General features: G+C 45.1%; 2 protein-coding genes across 16 annotated transcripts in view; both read left to right on the top strand.

The window, feature by feature from the left end:
• khk (ketohexokinase) overlaps positions 1 to 20504 on the top strand; it is a 39190-nt gene that overhangs the window by 9066 nt on the left and 9620 nt on the right. For 2 of the 8 annotated variants that reach the window (XM_038697671.1, XM_038697674.1), the window contains 6 exons: positions 2443 to 2559; positions 3511 to 3645; positions 3829 to 3963; positions 6112 to 6184; positions 6512 to 6658; positions 10707 to 10795. In XM_038697671.1, coding sequence (XP_038553599.1) covers positions 2443 to 2559; positions 3511 to 3645; positions 3829 to 3963; positions 6112 to 6184; positions 6512 to 6658; positions 10707 to 10795 — 696 coding nt within the window. Of the gene's footprint in view, positions 1 to 2442; positions 2560 to 3510; positions 3646 to 3828; positions 3964 to 6111; positions 6185 to 6511; positions 6771 to 10706; positions 10796 to 12821; positions 12868 to 20504 lie in introns of those variants that run through there. The other 6 variants (XM_038697672.1, XM_038697677.1, XR_005441540.1 and 3 more) reach the window with 5 other exon arrangements.
• On the top strand, positions 6777 to 10700 carry LOC119886738. 8 transcript variants are annotated; one of them, XM_038697665.1, is made up of 4 exons: positions 6777 to 7450; positions 7579 to 8586; positions 8624 to 8640; positions 9999 to 10700. In XM_038697665.1, the coding sequence occupies exons 1-4, from the start codon at positions 7015 to 7017 to the stop codon at positions 10032 to 10034; spliced, it is 1497 nt and encodes a 498-aa protein (XP_038553593.1). In that variant the 5' UTR covers positions 6777 to 7014; the 3' UTR covers positions 10035 to 10700. The 8 variants fall into 8 exon arrangements, with proteins under 8 accessions (XP_038553593.1, XP_038553591.1, XP_038553590.1 ...); XM_038697663.1 differs by having other exon boundaries at positions 8624 to 8841; XM_038697662.1 differs by having other exon boundaries at positions 8624 to 10700.

Raw genomic sequence — 20504 nt, 5'->3', positions numbered from 1 at the left:
GTTTGCTGACTGTGACTGTTTGTTGACTGTGACTGTTTGCTGACTGTGACTGTTTGCTGACTGTGACTGTTTGCTGACTGTGACTGTTTGTTGACTGTAGATGTTTACTGACTTTAACTGTTTTCTGAATGTAGCTGTTTGCTGACTGTTGACTGTAGCTGTTTGCTGACTGTAGCTGTTTGCTGACAGACTGTAACTGTTTGACTGTGGCTGTTTGCTGACAGACTGTAGCTGTTTGTTGACTTTAACTATTTGACTGTGACTGTTGACTGTGACTGTTTGCTGACTGTAACTGTTTGCTGACTTTAACTATTTGACTGTGACTGTTGACTGTGACTGTTTGTTGACTGTGACTGTTTGCTGACTGTAACTGTTTGCTGACTGTAACTGTTTGTTGACTTTAACTATTTGACTGTGACTGTTGACTGTGACTGTTTGCTGACTGTAACTGTTTGCTGACTGTGACTGTTTTTCTGACTGTGACTGTTTGCTGACTGTAACTATTTGCTGACTTTAACTGTTTTTTGACTGTGACTGTTTTTTGACTGTAACTGTTTGCTGACTTTAACTATTTGACTGACTGTTTGTTGACTGTAACTGTTTGCTGACTGTAACTGTTTGTTGACTGTAACTGTTTGTTGACTGTGACTTTTTGCTGACTCTGACTTTTTGCTGACTGTGACTGTTTGCTGACTGTGACTGTTTGCTGACTGTAACTGTTTGCTGACTGTAACTGTTTGCTGACTGTAGCTGTTTGCTGACAGACTTTAGCTGTTTGTTGACTGTAGATGTTTACTGACTTTAGCTGTTTGTTGACTGTAGATGTTTACTGACTTTAACTGTTTGTTGACATTAACTGTTGGTTGACATTAACTGTTGGTTGACTTTAGATGTTTACTGACTGTAACTGTTGGTTGACTGTAGCTGTTTACTGACTGTAGCTGTTTGCTGACTGTAGCTGTTTGCTGACTGTTTGCTGACAGACTGTAGCTGTTTGTTGACTGTAGATGTTTACTGACTGTAACTGTTGGTTGACTGTAGCTGTTTGCTGACTGTAACTGTTTGCTGACAGACTGTAGCTGTTTGTTGACTGTGGCTGTTTGCTGACAGACTGTAGCTGTTTGTTGACTGTAGCTGTTTGTTGACTGTAGCTGTTTGTTGACTGTAGCTGTTGACTGTAGCTGTTTGCTGACTGTGGCTGTTGACTGTAGCTGTTTGCTGACTGTAGCTGTTTGCTGACTTGTTGACTGTAGCTGTTTGCTGACTGTAGCTGTTTGCTGACTGTAGCTGTTTGCTGACTGTAGCTGTTTGCTGACTTGTTGACTGTAGCTGTTTGCTGACTGTAGCTGTTTGCTGACTTGTTGACTGTAGCTGTTTGCTGACTGTAGCTGTTTGTAGCTGTTTGCTGACTGTAGCTGTTTGTAGCTGTTTGCTGACTGTAGCTGTTTGCTGACTTGTTGACTGTAGCTGTTTGCTGACTTTAACTGTTTTCTGACTGTAGCTGTTTGCTGACTGTAGCTGTTTGCTGACTGTTTGCTGACAGACTGTAGCTGTTTGTTGACTGTAACTGTTGGTTGACTGTAGATGTTTGCTGACTGTAGCTGACTGTTGACTGTAGCTGTTTGCTGACTGTTGACTGTAGCTGTTTGCTGACTGTAGCTGTTGACTGTAGCTGTTTGCTGACTGTAGCTTTTTGCTGACTGTAGCTGTTTGCTGACTGTAGCTGTTTGCTGACTTGTTGACTGTAGCTGTTTGCTGACTTTAACTGTTTTCTGAATGTAGCTGTTTGCTGACTGTAGCTGTTGACTGTAGCTGTTTGCTGACTGTAGCTGTTTGCTGACTGTGGCTGTTTGCTGACTGTTTGCTGACAGACTGTAGCTGTTTGTTGACTGTAGATGTTTACTGACTGTAACTGTTGGTTGACTGTAGATGTTTGCTGACTGTAGCTGACATTTGACTGTAGCTGTTTGCTGACTGTTGACTGTAGCTGTTTGTTGACTGCAGATGTTTGCTGACTGTTTGCTGACTTTAACTGTTTGTTGAATGTTTGCTGACTTGTTGACTGTGGCTGGTTGCTGACTGTTGACTGTAGCTGTTTGTTGACTGGAGCTGTTTGCTGACTTTAATTGTTGGCTGACTGTAGCTATTTACTGACTGTTGACTGGAGCTGTTTGCTGACTGTTTGCTCACTATTGACTGTTTGTTGACTGTAGCTATTTGCTGACTTTAACTGTTTGTTGAATGTTTGTTGACTGTACCTGTTTGCTGACTTTTAACTGTTTGACTGTAGCTGTTTACTGACTGTTTGTTGACTGTTGACTGTAGCTATTTGCTGACTCTTCCTGTTTCCATGAACCCTGATTGACGACTAAGTCACATGACATTCTGAGCTCAACAGTAAACAGGTACTGATTGATGATGCATTGATCGCTGTCCCTGCAGGTGTCTTTCGCAGCGCTGGCAGAGAGGAGGAAACGCTTCCAACTCGTGCACGGTGCTGTCGCTGCTCGGAGCGCCCTGCGCCTTCATGGGCTCGCTGTCTGCTGGACCTGTGGCCGAGTGAGTACACATCAATCAGCACTACATCGATCATTACCTTCATCCAGAACTGTCTGAGGGCATCCTGTACATGTTCTATCAGTAAGAAGGAGACAACGGTATTTTAATAAATATTGTTGTGTATTATTTAGACTCAATTATTTAGACTCTGATTACAGGATCCACATCACTATTGATTGGGTCCATGGATGAAGGCTGAAGCGCTGAAGTGTCTCAGTTTAGTTTTATAGAGCCGTCCTTTCTTTCCATTTTTCCTTCTTTCCTTCCTCCTGCTCCATGTTTCCTCCTCTGCTTGATCTCTTTCTGTGTTTCCTCCTCTCTTTGATCTCTTTCCTTATTTCCTCCTCTCCTTGATCTTTTTCTGTGTTTCCTCCTCTGCTTGATCTCTTTCTGTGTTTCCTCCTCTCCTTGATCTCTTTCCTTATTTCCTCCTCTCCTTGATCTCTTTCCTTATTTCCTCCTCTCCTTGATCTCTTTCCTTATTTCCTCCTCTCCTTGATCTCTTTCCTTATTTCCTCCTCTCCTTGATCTCTTTCCTTATTTCCTCCTCTCCTTGATCTCTTTCCTTATTTCTTCCTCTCCTTGATCTCTTACTGTGTTTCCTCCTCCTCTCCTTGATCTCTTTGTTTCCTCCTCTCCTTGATCTCTTTCGGTGTTTCCTCCTCTCCTTGATCTCTTTCGGTGTTTCCTCCTCTCCTTGATCTCTTTCCTTATTTCCTCCTCTCCTTGATCTCTTACGGTGTTTCCTCCTCTCCTTGATCTCCTTCCGTGTTAACTCCTGTCCTTTATCTCTTTCGGTGTTTCCTCCTCCTCTCCTTGATCTCTTTCCTTATTTCTTCCTCTCCTTGATCTCTTTCGGTGTTCCCTCCTTTCCTTATTCTCGAGAGCAGCATATAGTAGTCAGTAGTTTTAGTTTGTTGGTTAGAAGAGATGTAAACTGTTTCCTGTCAGTTTTATTTTGGAGGATTTTCAGAAGTTCAACATCGATGTGTCGCTGTTGTCTGAGCACGCTCAATGTGCCCTTCCCGCCTCTGTGGTCATCAGCAACATCAGCACAGGAAGCCGCACCATCCTGCACATGAACAGGTGTGAAACAGGTGTGAGCAGGTGTGAACAGGAGTGTGTGTGTGTGTGTGTCACTAATGGCCTCTGTTTCAGGAACACTACCATCATCATCATTGCCATGGAGAACAGTTTCCCATCTGTCAGTGGTTTTATTTTGGAGGAGTTAATATGAAGCAGTTTCCTGTCTCTCTCTCTCCCCGTCAGTTTCATCATGGCTGACTTCTCACGGCATGCTGTCGATGTCTCGTCGCTGGTTTGGCAGGTAGAAGGTCAAACTCCGTGCGCATGTTGTGTGGTTTGTCCGTCCAGCGGATCTCGAACCGTCGTTCTCTCTGACACGTAAGACGACCGGACGACTTGCCGGCGTCACACAGCGTTCACCGAAGACCTCTTGATCAATGAGGCCTTGTTACTGTGTTATCACTCCTATACATCTGATAGAAAATGAATACATTCAAAACCTCATAAAAAAAGGACCTCGTTTAAGAGAACACATTACAGCAGCTGGTTTAGAGCTGAAGTACTGCAGGTATGTAGAACATGATAATAACCTGATTACCTAATTCAGAGACCGCATCAGCTGATAAATAATCAGTATGCTGTTGGTTCTGTGTTCTTGTTGACCATTTAAAGTAAACTGAGCTTTTTTAAGAGAATAATATGTATATAAGTAAAAGGGTAAATGTTTTGGATTGTATTGTGTCTGACTCGCTGTCCTGCTGCATTTCTTGGCCAGGGCACCCTTAAAAAAGAGATCTTATCTCAATGGGTCTTTCCCCCTAGTTATTAAATAAAGGTTAAATAAAAAATAATAAATAATAGAAGCTGTGAACAGTTCATTTATTTGTTGTGAAAATAAAAAACCTGGAATCGGATGAATCTGCTAACCTGTTTAATGAACCATGATGAACCTCCGAGGGCTAAAGAGAAAATGGGTTTAACCCCTCAAACTAACCGTAAAGGAATTTATAGTTCTGCATCAAACACGTGTTCTCTTGTTCCTTCTCATGAACGGGAACATATATACCCGACAAACACGAATGAACACGTTTCAGGCGAACGTCAGAATCTGAAGCTCCACCCGTCTGGTGCTGCAGGCAAATAAAACAAACCTTGAGGTGTTTTGTGAACGCTGTTTGACCCACCTGAAAGAAGCATGAGTATCTGATCTAATCTGATCTGGGTGTTACTGGTCGCCTGACCCGCTGCAGAGGGAGACATTGAGGTCCTGAACCTGAATGGATCCACCAATCAGACTGAGCGAAGGAAAATAAGAAAATGCAGACGAATGTTTGTTTGCTGAGGAGTCTGGAGGGCCGGTCCGTGATGGTCACTTCTCAGGTTTTATAGTAGTCTGCACCAGCTTCTAATGTTTGAACTCTCCTGGTGTAGATTAAAGTCCTCCTCTGACTCACAGGAAGTGCATGTCAGAGATCAGAAGTGTTATCAGAGGAAGTGTTCTCTGCAGAGTTTTCAGGAGCTTCTTGAAGTCAGAGAGGGACGCCGCTGCTCTGATGGCGTGCGGTAGCTCGTTCCACCATCGTGGTGTCACATATGAGAACAGGGACTGAGGTCGCTTTGTGTGAAGGGATGGCAGAGCCAGGCGGCGTTTGGTGGAGGAGCGCAGTGGCCCAGAAGGAACGTAGGCTTGGATTATGGAGTTTAGGTAGATGCTACAGACCCAGTAGTAGCTCTGGATGCAGCATTAGGGACTTCATCATCATCTCTCTCCTCTGGAAATAGGAGAAACCGCCAGGCTCTGCCTAAACTTTAGAGGAACGCCTCTCAACAAAGCTCTTTTGTTGACATGTTATGTCAGGTGTTTTATCCATGTGTGTCTATGTCATGCTAGGCTAACAGTCCTGGACCTCTCTGTGGACTCTGGGTCAGTCAGTTTGTTCACTGGGCTTCATCACGGACTCGTCACTTTGAGTCTCTGCAGTGTTTTGGGATTAATTTGTTGTCCATGATTCATTTAATCTCTCAGATGTTCAATCCGACCACGTTCACACTTAATATGATGAAAAATGTTCAGTGATTGGAGAAAGTTCTTTCAAAATCATCAGATCAGATTCAACAAACTTACCTGTCCAGTTGTTTTAAAGGTAACTTCAGTCAGCCCTCTCACAGACACTGAAGAGGCTTCCAATGACCTGATTCATCTCAGTAACCACAACGTGTCTTTACACAAGGGCCCTGAGTGGCTTCACTAAATACTGAAGGTGATGATTTTGAAGTGAACTCGCCACAAGTTTAATCTCTGAAATTCTTTGAATGACTGTTGAGGAAACTCCTCCCCCTCCATGAAACACACTGAGCAGGACAAAAAGGAAGATCAAATATTTAAGGGTCGTTCCCCTGGTCCTAGTTAGTCCTCCTGAGCCTGTGGGACCTCCTGAGTGATGGACGGATGGAGGGACGGAGGTGTTTCTGGACTCTGTTGGTTTATGAGGAATATAAACTCTGAACACATTTCCTGTCCCTCAGGAACCTTCCTGATGTCACAGCGGAGGATTTCTCCAAAGTCGACCTCCATCAGTTCAAGTGGATTCACTGGGAGGTTAGCGACGCTCCGAGTATCAGCTCAACAAAACCCGACTAATATGACTAACCAGTCTAACCCCAGTACCCAGCTAACCTGAAAACCTGGACTGAACCCAACTAGCAGAACCAACAGAACCAGCCCGACTAGACTGAGACTTCTGTCTCCATCTGACCTGTGAAAGAGACTTTATTTCAGAACACTTTAAAATCTGTCTCAAAGTTCAGTTTACTAACTTTATTGTTACTGTGAGAGGTCAAATACTGCTTCACTACTTCACAGTACACACACAGTAGTACAGTACAGTAGTATTATCTGGTTTCCATTGTGTTTTTGACTCTTCAGGGTCGAAATGCTGATGAGCAGGTGAAGATGATCCAACAGGTGGTGACGTATAACAGCACGTTGCCACAGCAACAGAGGATCACCGTCTCCGTGGAGTTAGAGAAGGCCAGAGACGCCCTGTATCAGCTGTTTCCTCACGGTGATGTGGTGCGAGTCTTTCACGGGACGCTGTTTACACTGTTTAACTGTCTGCAACGTGTAGAACATAAAGGCCCCTAGTTTAACAGTCTGAGCACACGCCGTGGAGCGCGTGGCGCAGGTGCGTTTAGGGCGTGTCCCTATCCAATTCTGCTACTACTAAAAAATGTTTGGTTGCACTTTGTCTGTGGACCACACCTCTTTTTCAGACCAACACTCCTAACCCTAAGCTCGGGCCACAAGTAGCCTACATTTACTTTGTTAAACTATGTGGGTGAAAAAATGACAACTGGGTCAGCTGGAAACTAGTAATGACACCTGCGCTGCACTTTGCACCGGGTGCTTGAAAGGGCGCCTGGAACGGGATGGAATCAGTCTGTCAGCTGTTCTTGTGTCTTCGGGTGGTCTCCTGTCTGTCAGCTGTTCTCCTGTCTGTCAGCTGTTCTCGTGTCTTCGGGTGGTCTCCTGTCTGTCAGCTCTTCTCGTGTCTTCGGGTGGTCTGTCTGTCAGCTCTTCTCGTGTCTTCGGGTGGTCTCGTGTCTTTGGGTGGTCTCCTGTCTGTCAGCTGTTCTCGTGTCTTCGGGTGGTCTCCTGTCTGTCAGCTCTTCTCGTGTCTTCGGGTGGTCTCGTGTCTTTGGGTGGTCTCCTGTCTGTCAGCTGTTCTCGTGTCTTCGGGTGGTCTCCTGTCTGTCAGCTCTTCTCGTGTCTTCGGGTGGTCTCGTGTCTTCGGGTGGTCTCCTGTCTGTCAGCTCTTTTCGTGTCTTCGGGTGGTCTGTCTGTCAGCTCTTCTCGTGTCTTTGGGTGGTCTCCTGTCTGTCAACTCTTCTCGTGTCTTTGGGTGGTCTCCTGTCTGTCAGCTGTTCTCGTGTCATGAGGTGGTCTCGTGTTTCGGGTGGTCTCCTGTCTGTCAGCTGTTCTCGTGTCTTCAGGTGGTCTCGTGTCTTCGGGTGGTCTCCTGTCTGTCAGCTCTTCTCGTGTCTTCGGGTGGTCTCCTGTCTGTCAGCTCTTCTCGTGTCTTCGGGTGGTCTCGTGTCTTTGGGTGGTCTCCTGTCTGTCAGCTGTTCTCGTGTCTTTGGGTGGTCTCCTGTCTGTCAGCTGTTCTCGTGTCTTTGGGTGGTCTCCTGTCTGTCAGCTGTTCTCCTGTCTGTCAGCTCTTCTCGTGTCTTTGGGTGGTCTCCTGCCTGTCAGCTGTTCTCGTGTCTTCGGGTGGTCTCGTGTCTTCGGGTGGTCTCCTGTCTGTCAGCTCTTCTCGTGTCTTCGGGTGGTCTCCTGTCTGTCAGCTCTTCTCGTGTCTTCGGGTGGTCTCCTGTCTATCAGCTCTTTTCGTGTCTTCGGGTGGTCTGTCTGTCAGCTCTTCTCGTGTCTTTGGGTGGTCTCCTGTCTGTCAACTCTTCTCGTGTCTTTGGGTGGTCTCCTGTCTGTCAGCTGTTCTCGTGTCATGAGGTGGTCTCGTGTTTCGGGTGGTCTCCTGTCTGTCAGCTGTTCTCGTGTCTTCAGGTGGTCTCGTGTCTTCGGGTGGTCTCCTGTCTGTCAGCTCTTCTCGTGTCTTCGGGTGGTCTCCTGTCTGTCAGCTCTTCTCGTGTCTTCGGGTGGTCTCGTGTCTTTGGGTGGTCTCCTGTCTGTCAGCTGTTCTCGTGTCTTTGGGTGGTCTCCTGTCTGTCAGCTGTTCTCCTGTCTGTCAGCTCTTCTCGTGTCTTTGGGTGGTCTCCTGCCTGTCAGCTCTTCTCGTGTCTTCGGGTGGTCTCGTGTCTTCGGGTGGTCTCCTGTCTGTCAGCTGTTCTCGTGTCTTCGGGTGGTCTCCTGTCTGTCAGCTCTTCTCGTGTCTTCGGGTGGTCTCCTGTCTATCAGCTCTTTTCGTGTCTTCGGGTGGTCTGTCTGTCAGCTCTTCTCGTGTCTTTGGGTGGTCTCCTGTCTGTCAACTCTTCTCGTGTCTTTGGGTGGTCTCCTGCCTGTCAGCTCTTCTCGTGTCATGAGGTGGTCTCATGTTTCGGGTGGTCTCCTGTCTGTCAGCTGTTCTCGTGTCTTCAGGTGGTCTCGTGTCTTCGGGTGGTCTCCTGTCTGTCAGCTCTTCTCGTGTCTTTGGGTGGTCTCCTGTCTGTCAGCTCTTCTCGTGTCATGAGGTGGTCTCGTGTCTTCGGGTGGTCTCCTGCCTGTCAGCTCTTCTCGTGTCATGAGGTGGTCTCATGTTTCGGGTGGTCTCCTGTCTGTCAGCTGTTCTCGTGTCTTCAGGTGGTCTTGTGTCTTCGGGTGGTCTCCTGTCTGTCCGCTGTTCTCGTGTATTCAGGTGGTCTAGTGTCTTCGGGTGGTCTCCTGTCTGTCAGCTGTTCTCGTGTCTTCAGGTGGTCTTGTGTCTTCGGGTGGTCTCCTGTCCGTCAGCTGTTCTCGTGTCTTCAGGTGGTCTTGTGTCTTCAGGTGGTCTCCTGTCTGTCAGCTGTTCTCATGTCTTCGGGTGGTCTCCTGTCTGTCAGCTGTTCTCGTGTCTTCAGGTGGTCTCCTGTCTGTCAGCTGTTCTCGTGTCTTCGGGTGGTCTCCTGTCTGTCAGCTGTTCTCGTGTCTTCGGGTGGTCTCGTGTCTTCAGCTGTTCTCGTGTCTTTGGGTGGTCTCCTGTCTGTCAGCTGTTCTCGTGTCTTCGGGTGGTCTCGTGTCTGTCAGCTGTTCTCGTGTCTTCGGGTGGTCTCGTGTCTTCAGCTGTTCTCGTGTCTTCAGGTGGTCTTGTGTCTTCGGGTGGTCTCCTGTCTGTCAGCTGTTCTCGTGTCTTCGGGTGGTCTCCTGTCTGTCAGCTGTTCTCGTGTCTTCGGGTGGTCTCGTGTCTTCAGCTGTTCTCGTGTCTTTGGGTGGTCTCCTGTCTGTCAGCTGTTCTCATGTCTTCGGGTGGTCTCCTGTCTGTCAGCTGTTCTCGTGTCTTCAGGTGGTCTCCTGTCTGTCAGCTGTTCTCGTGTCTTCGGGTGGTCTCCTGTCTGTCAGCTGTTCTCGTGTCTTCAGGTGGTCTTGTGTCTTCGGGTGGTCTCCTGTCCGTCAGCTGTTCTCGTGTCTTCAGCTGTTCTCGTGTCTTCAGGTGGTCTTGTGTCTTCGGGTGGTCTCCTGTCTGTCAGCTGTTCTCGTGTCTTCGGGTGGTCTCCTGTCTGTCAGCTGTTCTCGTGTCTTCGGGTGGTCTCGTGTCTTCAGCTGTTCTCCTGTCTTTGGGTGGTCTCCTGTCTGTCAGCTGTTCTCGTGTCTTCGGGTGGTCTTGTGTCTTCGGGTGGTCTCCTGCCTGTCAGCTCTTCTCGTGTCTTCGGGTGGTCTCCTGCCTGTCAGCTCTTCTTATGTCTTCGGGTGGTCTCCTGTCTGTCAGCTCTTCTCGTGTCTTCAGGTGGTCTCCTGTCTGTCAGCTCTTCTCGTGTCATGAGGTGGTCTCTTGTTTCGGGTGGTCTCCTGTCTGTCAGCTGTTCTCGTGTCTTCAGGTGGTCTCGTGTCTTCGGGTGGTCTTGTGTTTGTTAGCTGTTCTCGTGTCTTCGGGTGGTCTCCTGTCTGTCAGCTCTTCTCGTGTCATGAGGTGGTCTCATGTTTCGGGTGGTCTCCTGTCTGTCAGCTGTTCTCGTGTCTTCAGGTGGTCTTGTGTCTTCGGGTGGTCTCCTGTCCGTCAGCTGTTCTCGTGTCTTCAGCTGTTCTCGTGTCTTCAGGTGGTCTCGTGTCTTCGGGTGGTCTCCTGTCTGTCAGCTGTTCTCGTGTCTTCGGGTGGTCTCCTGTCTGTCAGCTGTTCTCGTGTCTTCGGGTGGTCTCGTGTCTGTCAGCTGTTCTCGTGTCTTCGGGTGGTTTCCTGTCTTCAGCTGTTCTTGTGTCTTCAGCTGTTCTTGTGTCTTTAGCTGTTATCGTGTCTTTAGGTGGTCTTGTGTCTTCAGCTTTTTTGTGTCTTTAGGTGGTCTTGTGTCTTCAGCTGTTCTTGTGTCTTCAGCTGTTCTTGTGTCTCTAGCTGTTATCGTGTCTTTAGGTGGTCTTGTGTCTTCAGCTGTTCTTGTGTCTCTAGCTGTTATCGTGTCTTTAGGTGGTCTTGTGTCTTCAGCTGTTCTTGTGTCTTCAGGTGTTTGTCAGTAAAGACGTTGCTCGTCACTTCGGGTTCCTGTCTGCTGAAGCTGCTCTGAAAGGACTCTACAGTCGGGTCAAAAAGGGGTGAGTGAAAGACAAAGGTCTCTCTACCTAACCTGTCTCTCTCTGTGACCTGTCTCTCTCTCTCTCTGACTCTGACCTGTCTGTCTGTACCTACCCTGTCTCTCTCTCACCTGTCTCTCTCAATACAATTCAATTCAAATTAGCTTTATTGGCATGAATGTGTAACAACAACATTGCCAAAGCATCATACATACTACATAAGAACAATCAACCCCATAAATTTCATTAATTAAAAGTAATCAAAGCGTATGTGTTTAATTTTAAAAATTAAAATATAAATATATAAATAGTAAGAGTATGTGTGTGTGTGTGTGTGTGTGTGTGTGTGTGTGTGTTAAAAAATAAAAATATATTTAAAAAATGAAATAAAAAAATAAATGAAACAGTAAGTGTGTGTGTGTGTGTGTGTGTGTGTGTGTGTTAAAAAATAAAATATATTAAAATAAATAAAACAGTAAGTGTGTGTGTGTGTGTGTGTGTGTGTGTGTGTTAAAAAATAAAAATATATTAAAATAAATAAAACAGTAAGTGTGTGTTAAAAAATAAAAATATATAAAAAAATAAATAAAATGAATAAATGAAACAGTAATGTGTGTGTGTGTGTGTGTTAAAAAATAAAAATAAATTAAAATAAATAAAACAGTAAGTGTGTGTGTGTGTGTGTGTGTGTGTGTGTGTGTTAAAAAATAAAAATATATAAAAAAATAAATAAAATGAATAAATGAAACAGTAATGTGTGTGTGTGTGTGTGTGTGTTAAAAATAAAAATATATTAAAATAAATAAAACAGTAAGTGTGTGTGTGTGTGTGTGTGTGTGTTAAAAAATAAAAATATATAAAAAATGAATAAATGAAACAGTAATGTGTGTGTGTGTGTGTGTGTGTGTTAAAAAATAAAAAATATTAAAATAAAAAACAGTAAGCGTGTGTGTGTTTAAAAAATAAAAATAAATAAATAAAATGAATAAATGAAACAGTAATGTGTATGTGTGTGTATTAATAGACAAATGTTTTTTTTAATTAATTGATCAAAAAAAATCAGTGTCAAATTGTAAAAACAAATATCAAATGATCAAAATAATAATAATTTGAAAATCTGTACAATTATTTGTTAGTCTGAGGTTCCACTGGTTGTCCTCACTTCATTTGGGCATTTCTCCCAGTAAATAGGGGAGTTTCTGTGTGTCTGATATGAATTCGAATTCGGGGTGTATTTGGGAAATGTTTGCAAAGTGTTTTTGTCTTAGTGTTTTATATTTGGGGCATGAGGTTAGAAAGTGCAGCTCTGTCTCTACCTGTGCCCTGTCACACGGTGAGCAGAGTCTGTCCACTTGTGGTAGCCAGCTCTGTCTGTGGCGACCCTTTTCTATGGCCAGGCTGTGTTCACTCAGTCTGTATGTTGTCAACATTTTTCTTAGTTTGGGACATTTTATTGTACTCAGGTAATTTGTGTGAATTCTCTTTTTAGGGTCAGATAACATTGGAATTTACTTTGTGTTTTGGTCGTTTCTTTCCAGTATTCAATATATTTTTCTTTCTGCTTGCTGATAATTTGGTTTGGTCTGCTTGAGTTGGTGTTGCTGTCCTGAGGCTGTTGGGGACTTGTTACTGCAGAGAGCCTCAGGACCAGCTGGCTGAGGGGACTCTTCTCTGGTTTCAGCTCCTGGTATGTTAGGGCTTTGTGAGGATATGTCTGGGGGTTAACTGATTTTAAGTGATTGTAAAATTTAAGTGATCTTTTCTGTATTTTTAGTAGGAGGGGGTATTGGTCGAGCTCTGCTCTGCACAGGTTATTTGGTGTTTCTCTCTGCACCTGCAGGATGCTCTTACAGAACTCAGTATGGAAAGATTCTATGATTGTTTTTTCCCATTTGTCAAATTCATTATTAAGTTTTGGCCCCCAGCTACCATAAAGAATTATTGGTTCTAGTACAAATTGGAAATACTTCAGCCAGATATCAATTGGAATATATATTTTACTGTTTCTTTTTATTGCATAGAAAGCTCTCCTTGCTTTGTCCCTCAGATCTTTCACGGCCATGTTGAAGTTCCCTGTGTATGTTGAGGCCGAGGTAAGTGTAGTTTTTTGTGTGTTGTAATTTAGTGGTGTCTAAATAGAAATTGTGTGTAACCTGATTTCTGTATTGTTTCTGAAAGATCATTATCTTAGTCTTTGCTGTGTTTACTGTCAGGGTCCAGGTCTGACAGAATCTCTGAAGGAGGTTAAGGTGCTGCTGCAAACCTTCTTTAGTAGGTGAGAGCAACACTAAGTCATCTGCATACAGCAGACCTCTGATCTCGTTCAGGAGGAGGCCAGGTGCCATGGAACTCTCTAATTGGTTTGCTAATTCATTGAAATATAGGTTGAAGAGAATTGGACTGAGATTGCATCCCTCCCCTGGGAGAAGAACGCTGTTTGTTTGTTTCCAATCTTTATGGCACATTCACTTTTTGTATACATGTTCTTAATCAAATCATATCTTTTTCCTCCAGTACCACTTTCAAGTAGCCTATAGAAGAGGCCCTCGTGCCAGATGGAATCAAAGGCTTTTTGGAAGTCAACAAAACAGGCATATAACTTTCTTTTGATTTTTGATCAATTAGAGTCTGGAGGGTAAATATATGGTCCGTTGTGCGGCAATTTGGCAAAAAAACAATATGGCATTTATGCAGAATATTGTGGTTATCAACAAAGTTAACAAGTCGTTTATTAATGATGTTGCATAATATTTTTCCCAGGTTACTGGATACACATATTTCTCTGTAGTTATTTGGGTCATATTTATCTACGGATTCATGAATTGGGGTTATTAAACCTTTGTTCCAGATGTCTGGAAAAGTTCCAGTTGCTAGAATAGTATTGAATAGTTTTAGTATAGCCAATCTGATTTTATGGTCTGAGTATTTGATCATTTCGTCAATACCACAAGCCCTTTTTTCCTTTCAGGGACTGGATGACTTCTGTTAATTCTTGTTCTGTTACAGGGTAATCTAGAGGGTTCTGGTTGTTTTTTATCACCGCCTCCAGAGTTTTCCATTTTGTGAATATCTTGTACTGATCATCATTTTTTGTAATATTACTGTATAATTCACTAAAGTGATTAATCCAAGTATTTCCATCTTGGATCGGCAATTCATCCTGCTGGGTTTTGTTTAGGTTGTTCCATTTCTCCCAGAACTGGTTGGATTCCTCAGTTTCACAGAGCTGATTCTTGCTGTGTTGTTCTTTCTTAGTTTTTAGGGTGTACTTGTATTGTTTAAGAGTGGCCTCATATTGACAGCGTATGTTGTGGTTATCTGGGTTCCTGTGCTTTTCATTTGATAATTTCCTTAAAGTTTTCCTCAGGTTTTTGCATTCAGTGTCAAACCATTTGTTATTGTTCATTTGTTGAGGTCTTGGTTCGGAGGCTTTCAAATTAGACAATGAAGCCAAATGATGAAATATTGAATTGATTTTGTCCACAGCAGAATTTACACCATAATTATTCTGGGGAAATGTTTCAGTTAGAAATAAATGAGTTAAATCATGTATGTTTTGATTTTCCAGTGCCTTTTGGTACACCCCCATGCTGTCTGGGCTCCATCTGTATGGGTATGTGCTGTTAAACAGTTCACAGGCACTAGGGGCCCCACACTTAGACTGAGCCCTTTTCAGATAGATAGAGATTTTGCTGTGGTCTGAGAGGGGTGTGAGGGGGCTGACTGTGAAAGACATTGGATCTAGATCTGTAATGAAATAATCTACCGTACTATTGCCAAGAGCTGAGCTGTAAGTGTAGCGACCCAGAGAGTCCCCTCGTAGCCCGCCGTTGACTGTGTACAGACCCAGAGAGTCCCCTCGTAGCCCGCCGTCGACTGTGTACAGACCCAGAGAGTCCCCTCGTAGCCCGCCGTTGACTCTGTACAGACCCAGAGAGTCCCCTCGTAGCCCGCCGTTGACTCTGTACAGACCCAGAGAGTCCCCTCGTAGCCCGCCGTTGACTGTGTACAGACCCAGAGAGTCCCCTCGTAGCCCGCCGTTGACTCTGTACAGACCCAGACAGTCCCCTCGTAGCCCGCCGTTGACCCTGTACAGACCAAGCGTACGGCAGAGCTGGAGAAGCTGCATACCGCTTGTATTAGTCAGCTTGTCAAAGCTCTTTCTAGCAGGACATTCAGGGAGGGGGAAGCAGGTGCTTCCAGGTAAGTGTTTGTCTCCCTGGGTGTTCATAGTTGCAGCTCTTTCCGCTGTTCGAGCGTTCAAGTCTCCACAGATTAATACATTTCCCATGGTTTTATAATGGTTAACTTCCTCCTCAAGAATAGAGAAAGTATCTGGGTTGTAGTAGGGGGATTCTGATGGAGGTATATAGATGGCACACATGTAGACATGTTGCTCAGCACAAATCATCTGTTTGTTCATTTTCAACCATATATAAGCTTCTTCTTGTTTAATAACTGTGATGGACTGGCTCAGTTCTGATTTACACCATATAATCAGGCCTCCTGAATCTCTGCCTTGGGTTATTGTGGGATTTTTTGTTGATGGTATAATAATCTCAGTGTAGCCGTGAGGACGACCAGTGGAAACATCTTCTCTGCACCATGTCTCCTGTAAAACTATGATGTCAGAGTCTTTAACTGTCTATTAAAATCTGGATTTCTGCTCTTTAAACCAAAAGCTGATGATCTCAGACCTCGAATGTTCCAACATGTTATTGTGAACGATTTCATCTCCAAGTGTTCAAAAATTAGACAAACACCTTAAAAAACAAATAATAATAATAGTAAACTATATTAAAAAATAATACTAGTAACAAACGAAAAGGGAAGAAAAAGTGTAAAAAGAGGAAAATAGTGTTGTAGGTAAATGAATAAAATATTAAACTTTGAGTGACATTTTTGGATTTTCATCCAGGAACTTCCCATTAGAGTCCATGAGGAGGATAATGTCAGCCCTTCTGCCTGTGTGTTTGTTCAGACTCTGTCGGGTCTGGATGTGGAGCTGTGGTGGTGGTTTCAGGTCTGGAGCTCCTAGTTGGAGGCTGGCTAGAGGCCGGTCCTTGGACAGGTGCAGGGTTGTGACTGGCGTCTTGGCTTGGGATGTTTGTATGGAGGCAGCTGGTTGGTACAAGGGGGGGATTAGAGTCTGCACCAGGCTGTGTGAGAGGGGGGGAGTCCTCGAGGAAAGGGCTGTGTTGTAGTGGGAGTTTGGCTGGATGTGGTCTGGGTCTGAGAGGCGGGCACAGGGGTTTGTGTGGAGTTCAGTCTGGCTTGTAGACTGAGCCTGTCCCGGTCCTCTAGCTCTTCTCTCAGAGTAGCCAACTCAGTTCTGCAGTTGTCTCTGTCCTTCCTAAGTTCCTTCACCTCCTCACTGAGATGATCCAGCTGTCTTCTCTGACGAGTTAGTTCTTGTTGAAACTCTCTCAGCTGTGAGTTGACACTGTCCTGTTCTTTCACTGACAATAGGAGAGCTAGGCTGCTGTTGGTCCAGCTGCTCTCTGATCTGGACCAGTTCTATTGTTCTCTCATGATGTCCAGGGCCTCAGAGTGCTGTAGCAGGAGAGGATCAGTGTCAGCATCTGCAGGCTGTCTGTCTGGAGCAGGGACAGAACAGGACCGTTTGACTCCCAGGGTTGGAGCGATGCTTGCGAGGACCTCATTCTCCTTCTCAGCTCTCAGTCTCATAGCAGGAAAGTCGAGCTCAAACTGTCTCAGGTCACCTTGTATCGTGGCAGTTCCATTTTTGAACAGGTTTACTGTTATTCTGCTGGTGTCAGAGTCATTTTCTTCCAGTACACTTATTTTCCATCCATTACAAATGCCTGCTCTCTTTATTGCTGGGTCATGAGAGCTGAACACATTCAGCCAGGCACATGGTTCAGCCGTCCAGAAGATTAAATATGCAGGATCTTCCATCTTTGTAGTGGTCCAGGAACAGGATTTCTGGTCTTTCTCGAAGTAATGTTTGTTTATATTTTCCCCTTGCAGTTTTTCTTTTGATAGCTGGGGGGTAGTCAATGGTTTCAGAGTGTGGAGACATCATGAAACAGTTGTTGATGATGATGTGTTTAAAACAGCACTACTGCTGTTTGATGCCGTTGCTAGGTAACCACAGTCCAGTGTTAGCTTGTTAGCTATTAGCTTGAGTGGTTTATGGTAATAAATGCAAATACTTACTGATTTCAGTGTCTCTCTTTCTTTCTCCTTCTTTTTCCTCTTTTTCTCTCCTCTGGTGTATTCTGGTCACTTCTTTTGCATTTTCCTCATAAAAAGTTGGTGTTTATCCAATTTTTGGACCGAAAACAAGCGTTTTGTTTAGCAGCAAGTCTTAAACATGACTTCCCTGTCTCTCTCTCTGTGACTTGTCTCTCTCTGTGACTTGTCTCTCTCTTTGTGACCTGTCTCTCTCACCTGTCTCTCTCTCTGTGACTTGTCTCTCTCTTTGTGACCTGTCTCTCTCACCTGTCTCTCTCTCTGTGACTTGTCTCTCTCTTTGTGATCTGTCTCTCTCTTTGTGACCTGTCTCTCTCTCTCTGTGACCTGTCTCTCTCACCTGTCTCTCTTTCTGTAACTTATCTCTCTCTCTGTGACCTGTCTCTGTGACCTGTCTCTCTTTCTGTGACCTGTCTCTCTCTCTGTGACCTGTCTCTCTCACCTGTCTCTCTCTGTGTGACCTGTCTCTCTGTGAGCGGTCTCTCTCTCTGTAACTTGTCTCTCTCACCTGTCTCTCTCTCTGTAACTTGTCTCTCTCTCTGTGACCTGTCTCTCTCTCTCTGACCTGTCTCTCTCACCTGTCTCTCTCTCTGCGACTTGTCTCTCTCTGTGACTTGTCTCTCTCTTTGTGACCTGTCTCTCTCACCTGTCTCTCTCTCTGCGACTTGTCTCTCTCTTTGTGATCTGTCTCTCTCTTTGTGACCTGTCTCTCTCACCTGTCTCTCTCTCTGTGACTTGTCTCTCTCTGTGACTTGTCTCTCTCTTTGTGACCTGTCTCTCTCACCTGTCTCTCTCTCTGTGACTTGTCTCTCTCTGTGACTTGTCTCTCTCTGTGACTTGTCTCTCTCTTTGTGACCTGTCTCTCTCACCTGTCTCTCTGCGACTTGTCTCTCTCTCTGCGACTTGTCTCTCTCTCTGTGACTTGTCTCTCTCTTTGTGATCTGTCTCTCTCTTTGTGACCTGTCTCTCTCACCTGTCTCTCTTTCTGTAACTTATCTCTCTCTCTCTGTGACCTGTCTCTGTGACCTGTCTCTCTTTCTGTGACCTGTCTCTCTCACCTGTCTCTCTTTCTGTAACTTATCTCTCTCTCTCTGTGACCTGTCTCTCTCACCTGTCTCTCTTTCTGTAACTTATCTCTCTCTCTCTGTGACCTGTCTCTCTCTGTGACCTGTCTCTCTCACCTGTCTCTCTCTGTGTGACCTGTCTCTCTCTGTGAGCGGTCTCTCTCTCTGTAACTTGTCTCTCTCAGCTGTCTCTCTTTCTGTAACTTGTCTCTCTTTCTGTGACCTGTCTCTCTCTCTGTGACCTGTCTCTCTCTCTCTCACTTGTCTTGGCTGTAAGTCTCCATTGTTAAAACACGTTGTTTGTCACAGAAGACAGGTTTTCATGGTGCTAAAGAACAACTCGGCAGAAATTTATTTATCTTTTAATTTCAATGTGGACGGATTTAATTACATGGTTTTTGCAACTTCGGAAACCATGAAATGTTTTGGCTGTGGTGCAGAGGGCCATCTAATTCGCTCATGCCCGAAAAACATTTTAAGAGAGCAGGGAGATGTTGCGGCGGCATCGGCCGCTGCCGCGGTGCCCAGCGCGGCTACCGCTGGCGCGGCTGGCGGGGGTGCGGCTGGCGGGGGTGCGGAAGCTGCCGCGGTGCCTGCCGGGGCTCCCACTACTGGCGGTGCGGCCTTTTCTCCCGATACCGGTGGCGAGGCCCCCGGTACCGATGGGACTGCGGCACCTGACGCGGTGCCCGGCGTAGCTGCGGCTGATGCGGCCGCGTTGGAGGGTCCGGGTAGATGTTCCTTGGCCAAGGAAGTCGCTGAGAGATTGTCTGATAATAAAATCATGTCCAGTGTGTCTAATGTTGAACTGCAAGAAAGAGAAAGCGGACAGGGAGACACAGACACAGAACTGAACATTGACCAGGGAGAAAATGAGGAACAGTGAACAGGTGTATAACAGTCAGTTGAATGAATGTTCTCAGAGCAGCAATATTTCAGTGTGTTCTGACTTTATTGAGGATGAGGATATATCTGATGAGGATCTAATGAAAATCGCACAGAAGAGAAAGAGCACAGAAAGTGTTCAGAGCAGAGCTAAAGTTGCCAAAGGAAAGAAAGACAGAAAAACACGCTCATCAGAAAACAGTGATTTCACACAAGAGGAGGGGAGCAGCAGCTACACTTTAGCTCAAATACAGACGTTCCTTCAGGACACTGAGGGTCTCAGGCTGTTGAAGGTTGAGAACTTTTTCCCAGACCTGAAACTGTTTGTCAGTTCAGCTCAACCTCTTACCAGAGCTTCAGGAGGTTTTGGTGATGAAGGCCTCACAGAGCAGGAGATATATCGCCTCAGAAAGCTGATCATTAAGGTGAAAGCTCAAATTATTGGTGATGATGTTTAAACAGCCTCTTCTCTTCTGTTTCTTCCTGAAATGTTTGTTTTGTGTTTCTTTATTATTTTCTCTCTCTCCATGGGTCACTTTAAAATTGGCACTTTAAATCTAAATGGAGCGAGGGACGACACAAAGAGAGCTGCCCTTTTTAAACTCATGGAGTTTAAGCAGCTAGACGTCCTGATGGTTCAGGAAACACACAGTAACTCTGAAAATGAGAGTCAGTGGAAGAAAGAGTGGCCAGGGCAGGTTGTTCTGAGCCATCAGTCCAGCTGCAGTGGAGGGGTTGGGCTTTTCTTCTCCAGAGGTTTCCTGCCTGCATCTTGTGAGGTGGAGGAAGTTATTGAAGGCCGTCTACTGAAGGTTAAAGTTCAGTATGAGAATATAAAGATGAATTTGATAAATGTCCCATGTAATGCTGCGGAAAGGCTGCATGTGCTGAGTGTTTATTGCTTAAAACACTGTGGAGAATCCTTCATGGAAAACTGGCTGTAAACTCTTTTGTGTCTGTGCTGAATGGGAATGTACAGGACCATTGTCCTTTCTGTCTGCAGAGGGAGACCGTGTTTCACTGGTTTTTAGAGTGCACACGTCTCATGTCTCTGTTTGTTTTGCTGGAAAACATCTTTAGGGGTTTTAAAGAGTTTTTTACTAAACAGGTTTTTATTTGTGGTTTTAAATACACTCGACAACAGAAGAACAAATGTCAGCTGCTAAACTTTGTCCTGGGTCAGGCTAAGATGGCCGTGTATGTGAGCAGGAGAAAAAAGGTGGAGACAGATCAAGCCGTCAATGTGAAGATGTTGTTTGTGAAAATGATGAAGTCCAGGTTGTTGTTAGATTTCAGTTTTTACAGAGCTAATCAGGACTTGGAAACTTTTTTGTCAGTGTGGGCTCATGGCAGGGTGCTGTGTTCTGTCCAGGCTGATCAGCTGGTGGATGCTGATGTGTTGACGATATAAGTGTATCGTGTGTGAGCGAGTAGCGACTAATAAAAGTGTGTTTTGAAAAATCAAAAATCTCACTTGTCTCTCTTTCTGTGACCTGTCTCTCTCTCTGTAACTTGTCTCTCTTTCTGTGACCTGTCTCTCTCTCTCTCTCTCTCACCTGTCTCTC

The sequence above is a fragment of the Micropterus salmoides genome, unplaced genomic scaffold (assembly GCF_014851395.1).
Source record: "Micropterus salmoides isolate LMB-PRFRI ecotype aquatic unplaced genomic scaffold, ASM1485139v1 Ms_hic_scaffold_4, whole genome shotgun sequence".
Taxonomy (NCBI): domain Eukaryota; kingdom Metazoa; phylum Chordata; class Actinopteri; order Centrarchiformes; family Centrarchidae; genus Micropterus; species Micropterus salmoides.
Note: the sequence above shows the minus strand (reverse complement) of the source record. Positions and strands in the feature narration are given on the sequence as shown.

Coding starts and splice junctions, on each gene's coding strand:
- LOC119886738 (XM_038697660.1), top strand. CDS start 7,520: ATGAGGTGGTCTCGTGTTTCGGGTGGTCTCCTGTCTGTCAGCTGTTCT. Junction 9,044..9,704: donor AGCTGTTCTCGTGTCTTCAG/GTGGTCTTGTGT, acceptor TCGTGTCTTCAG/GTGGTCTTGTGTCTTCGGGT.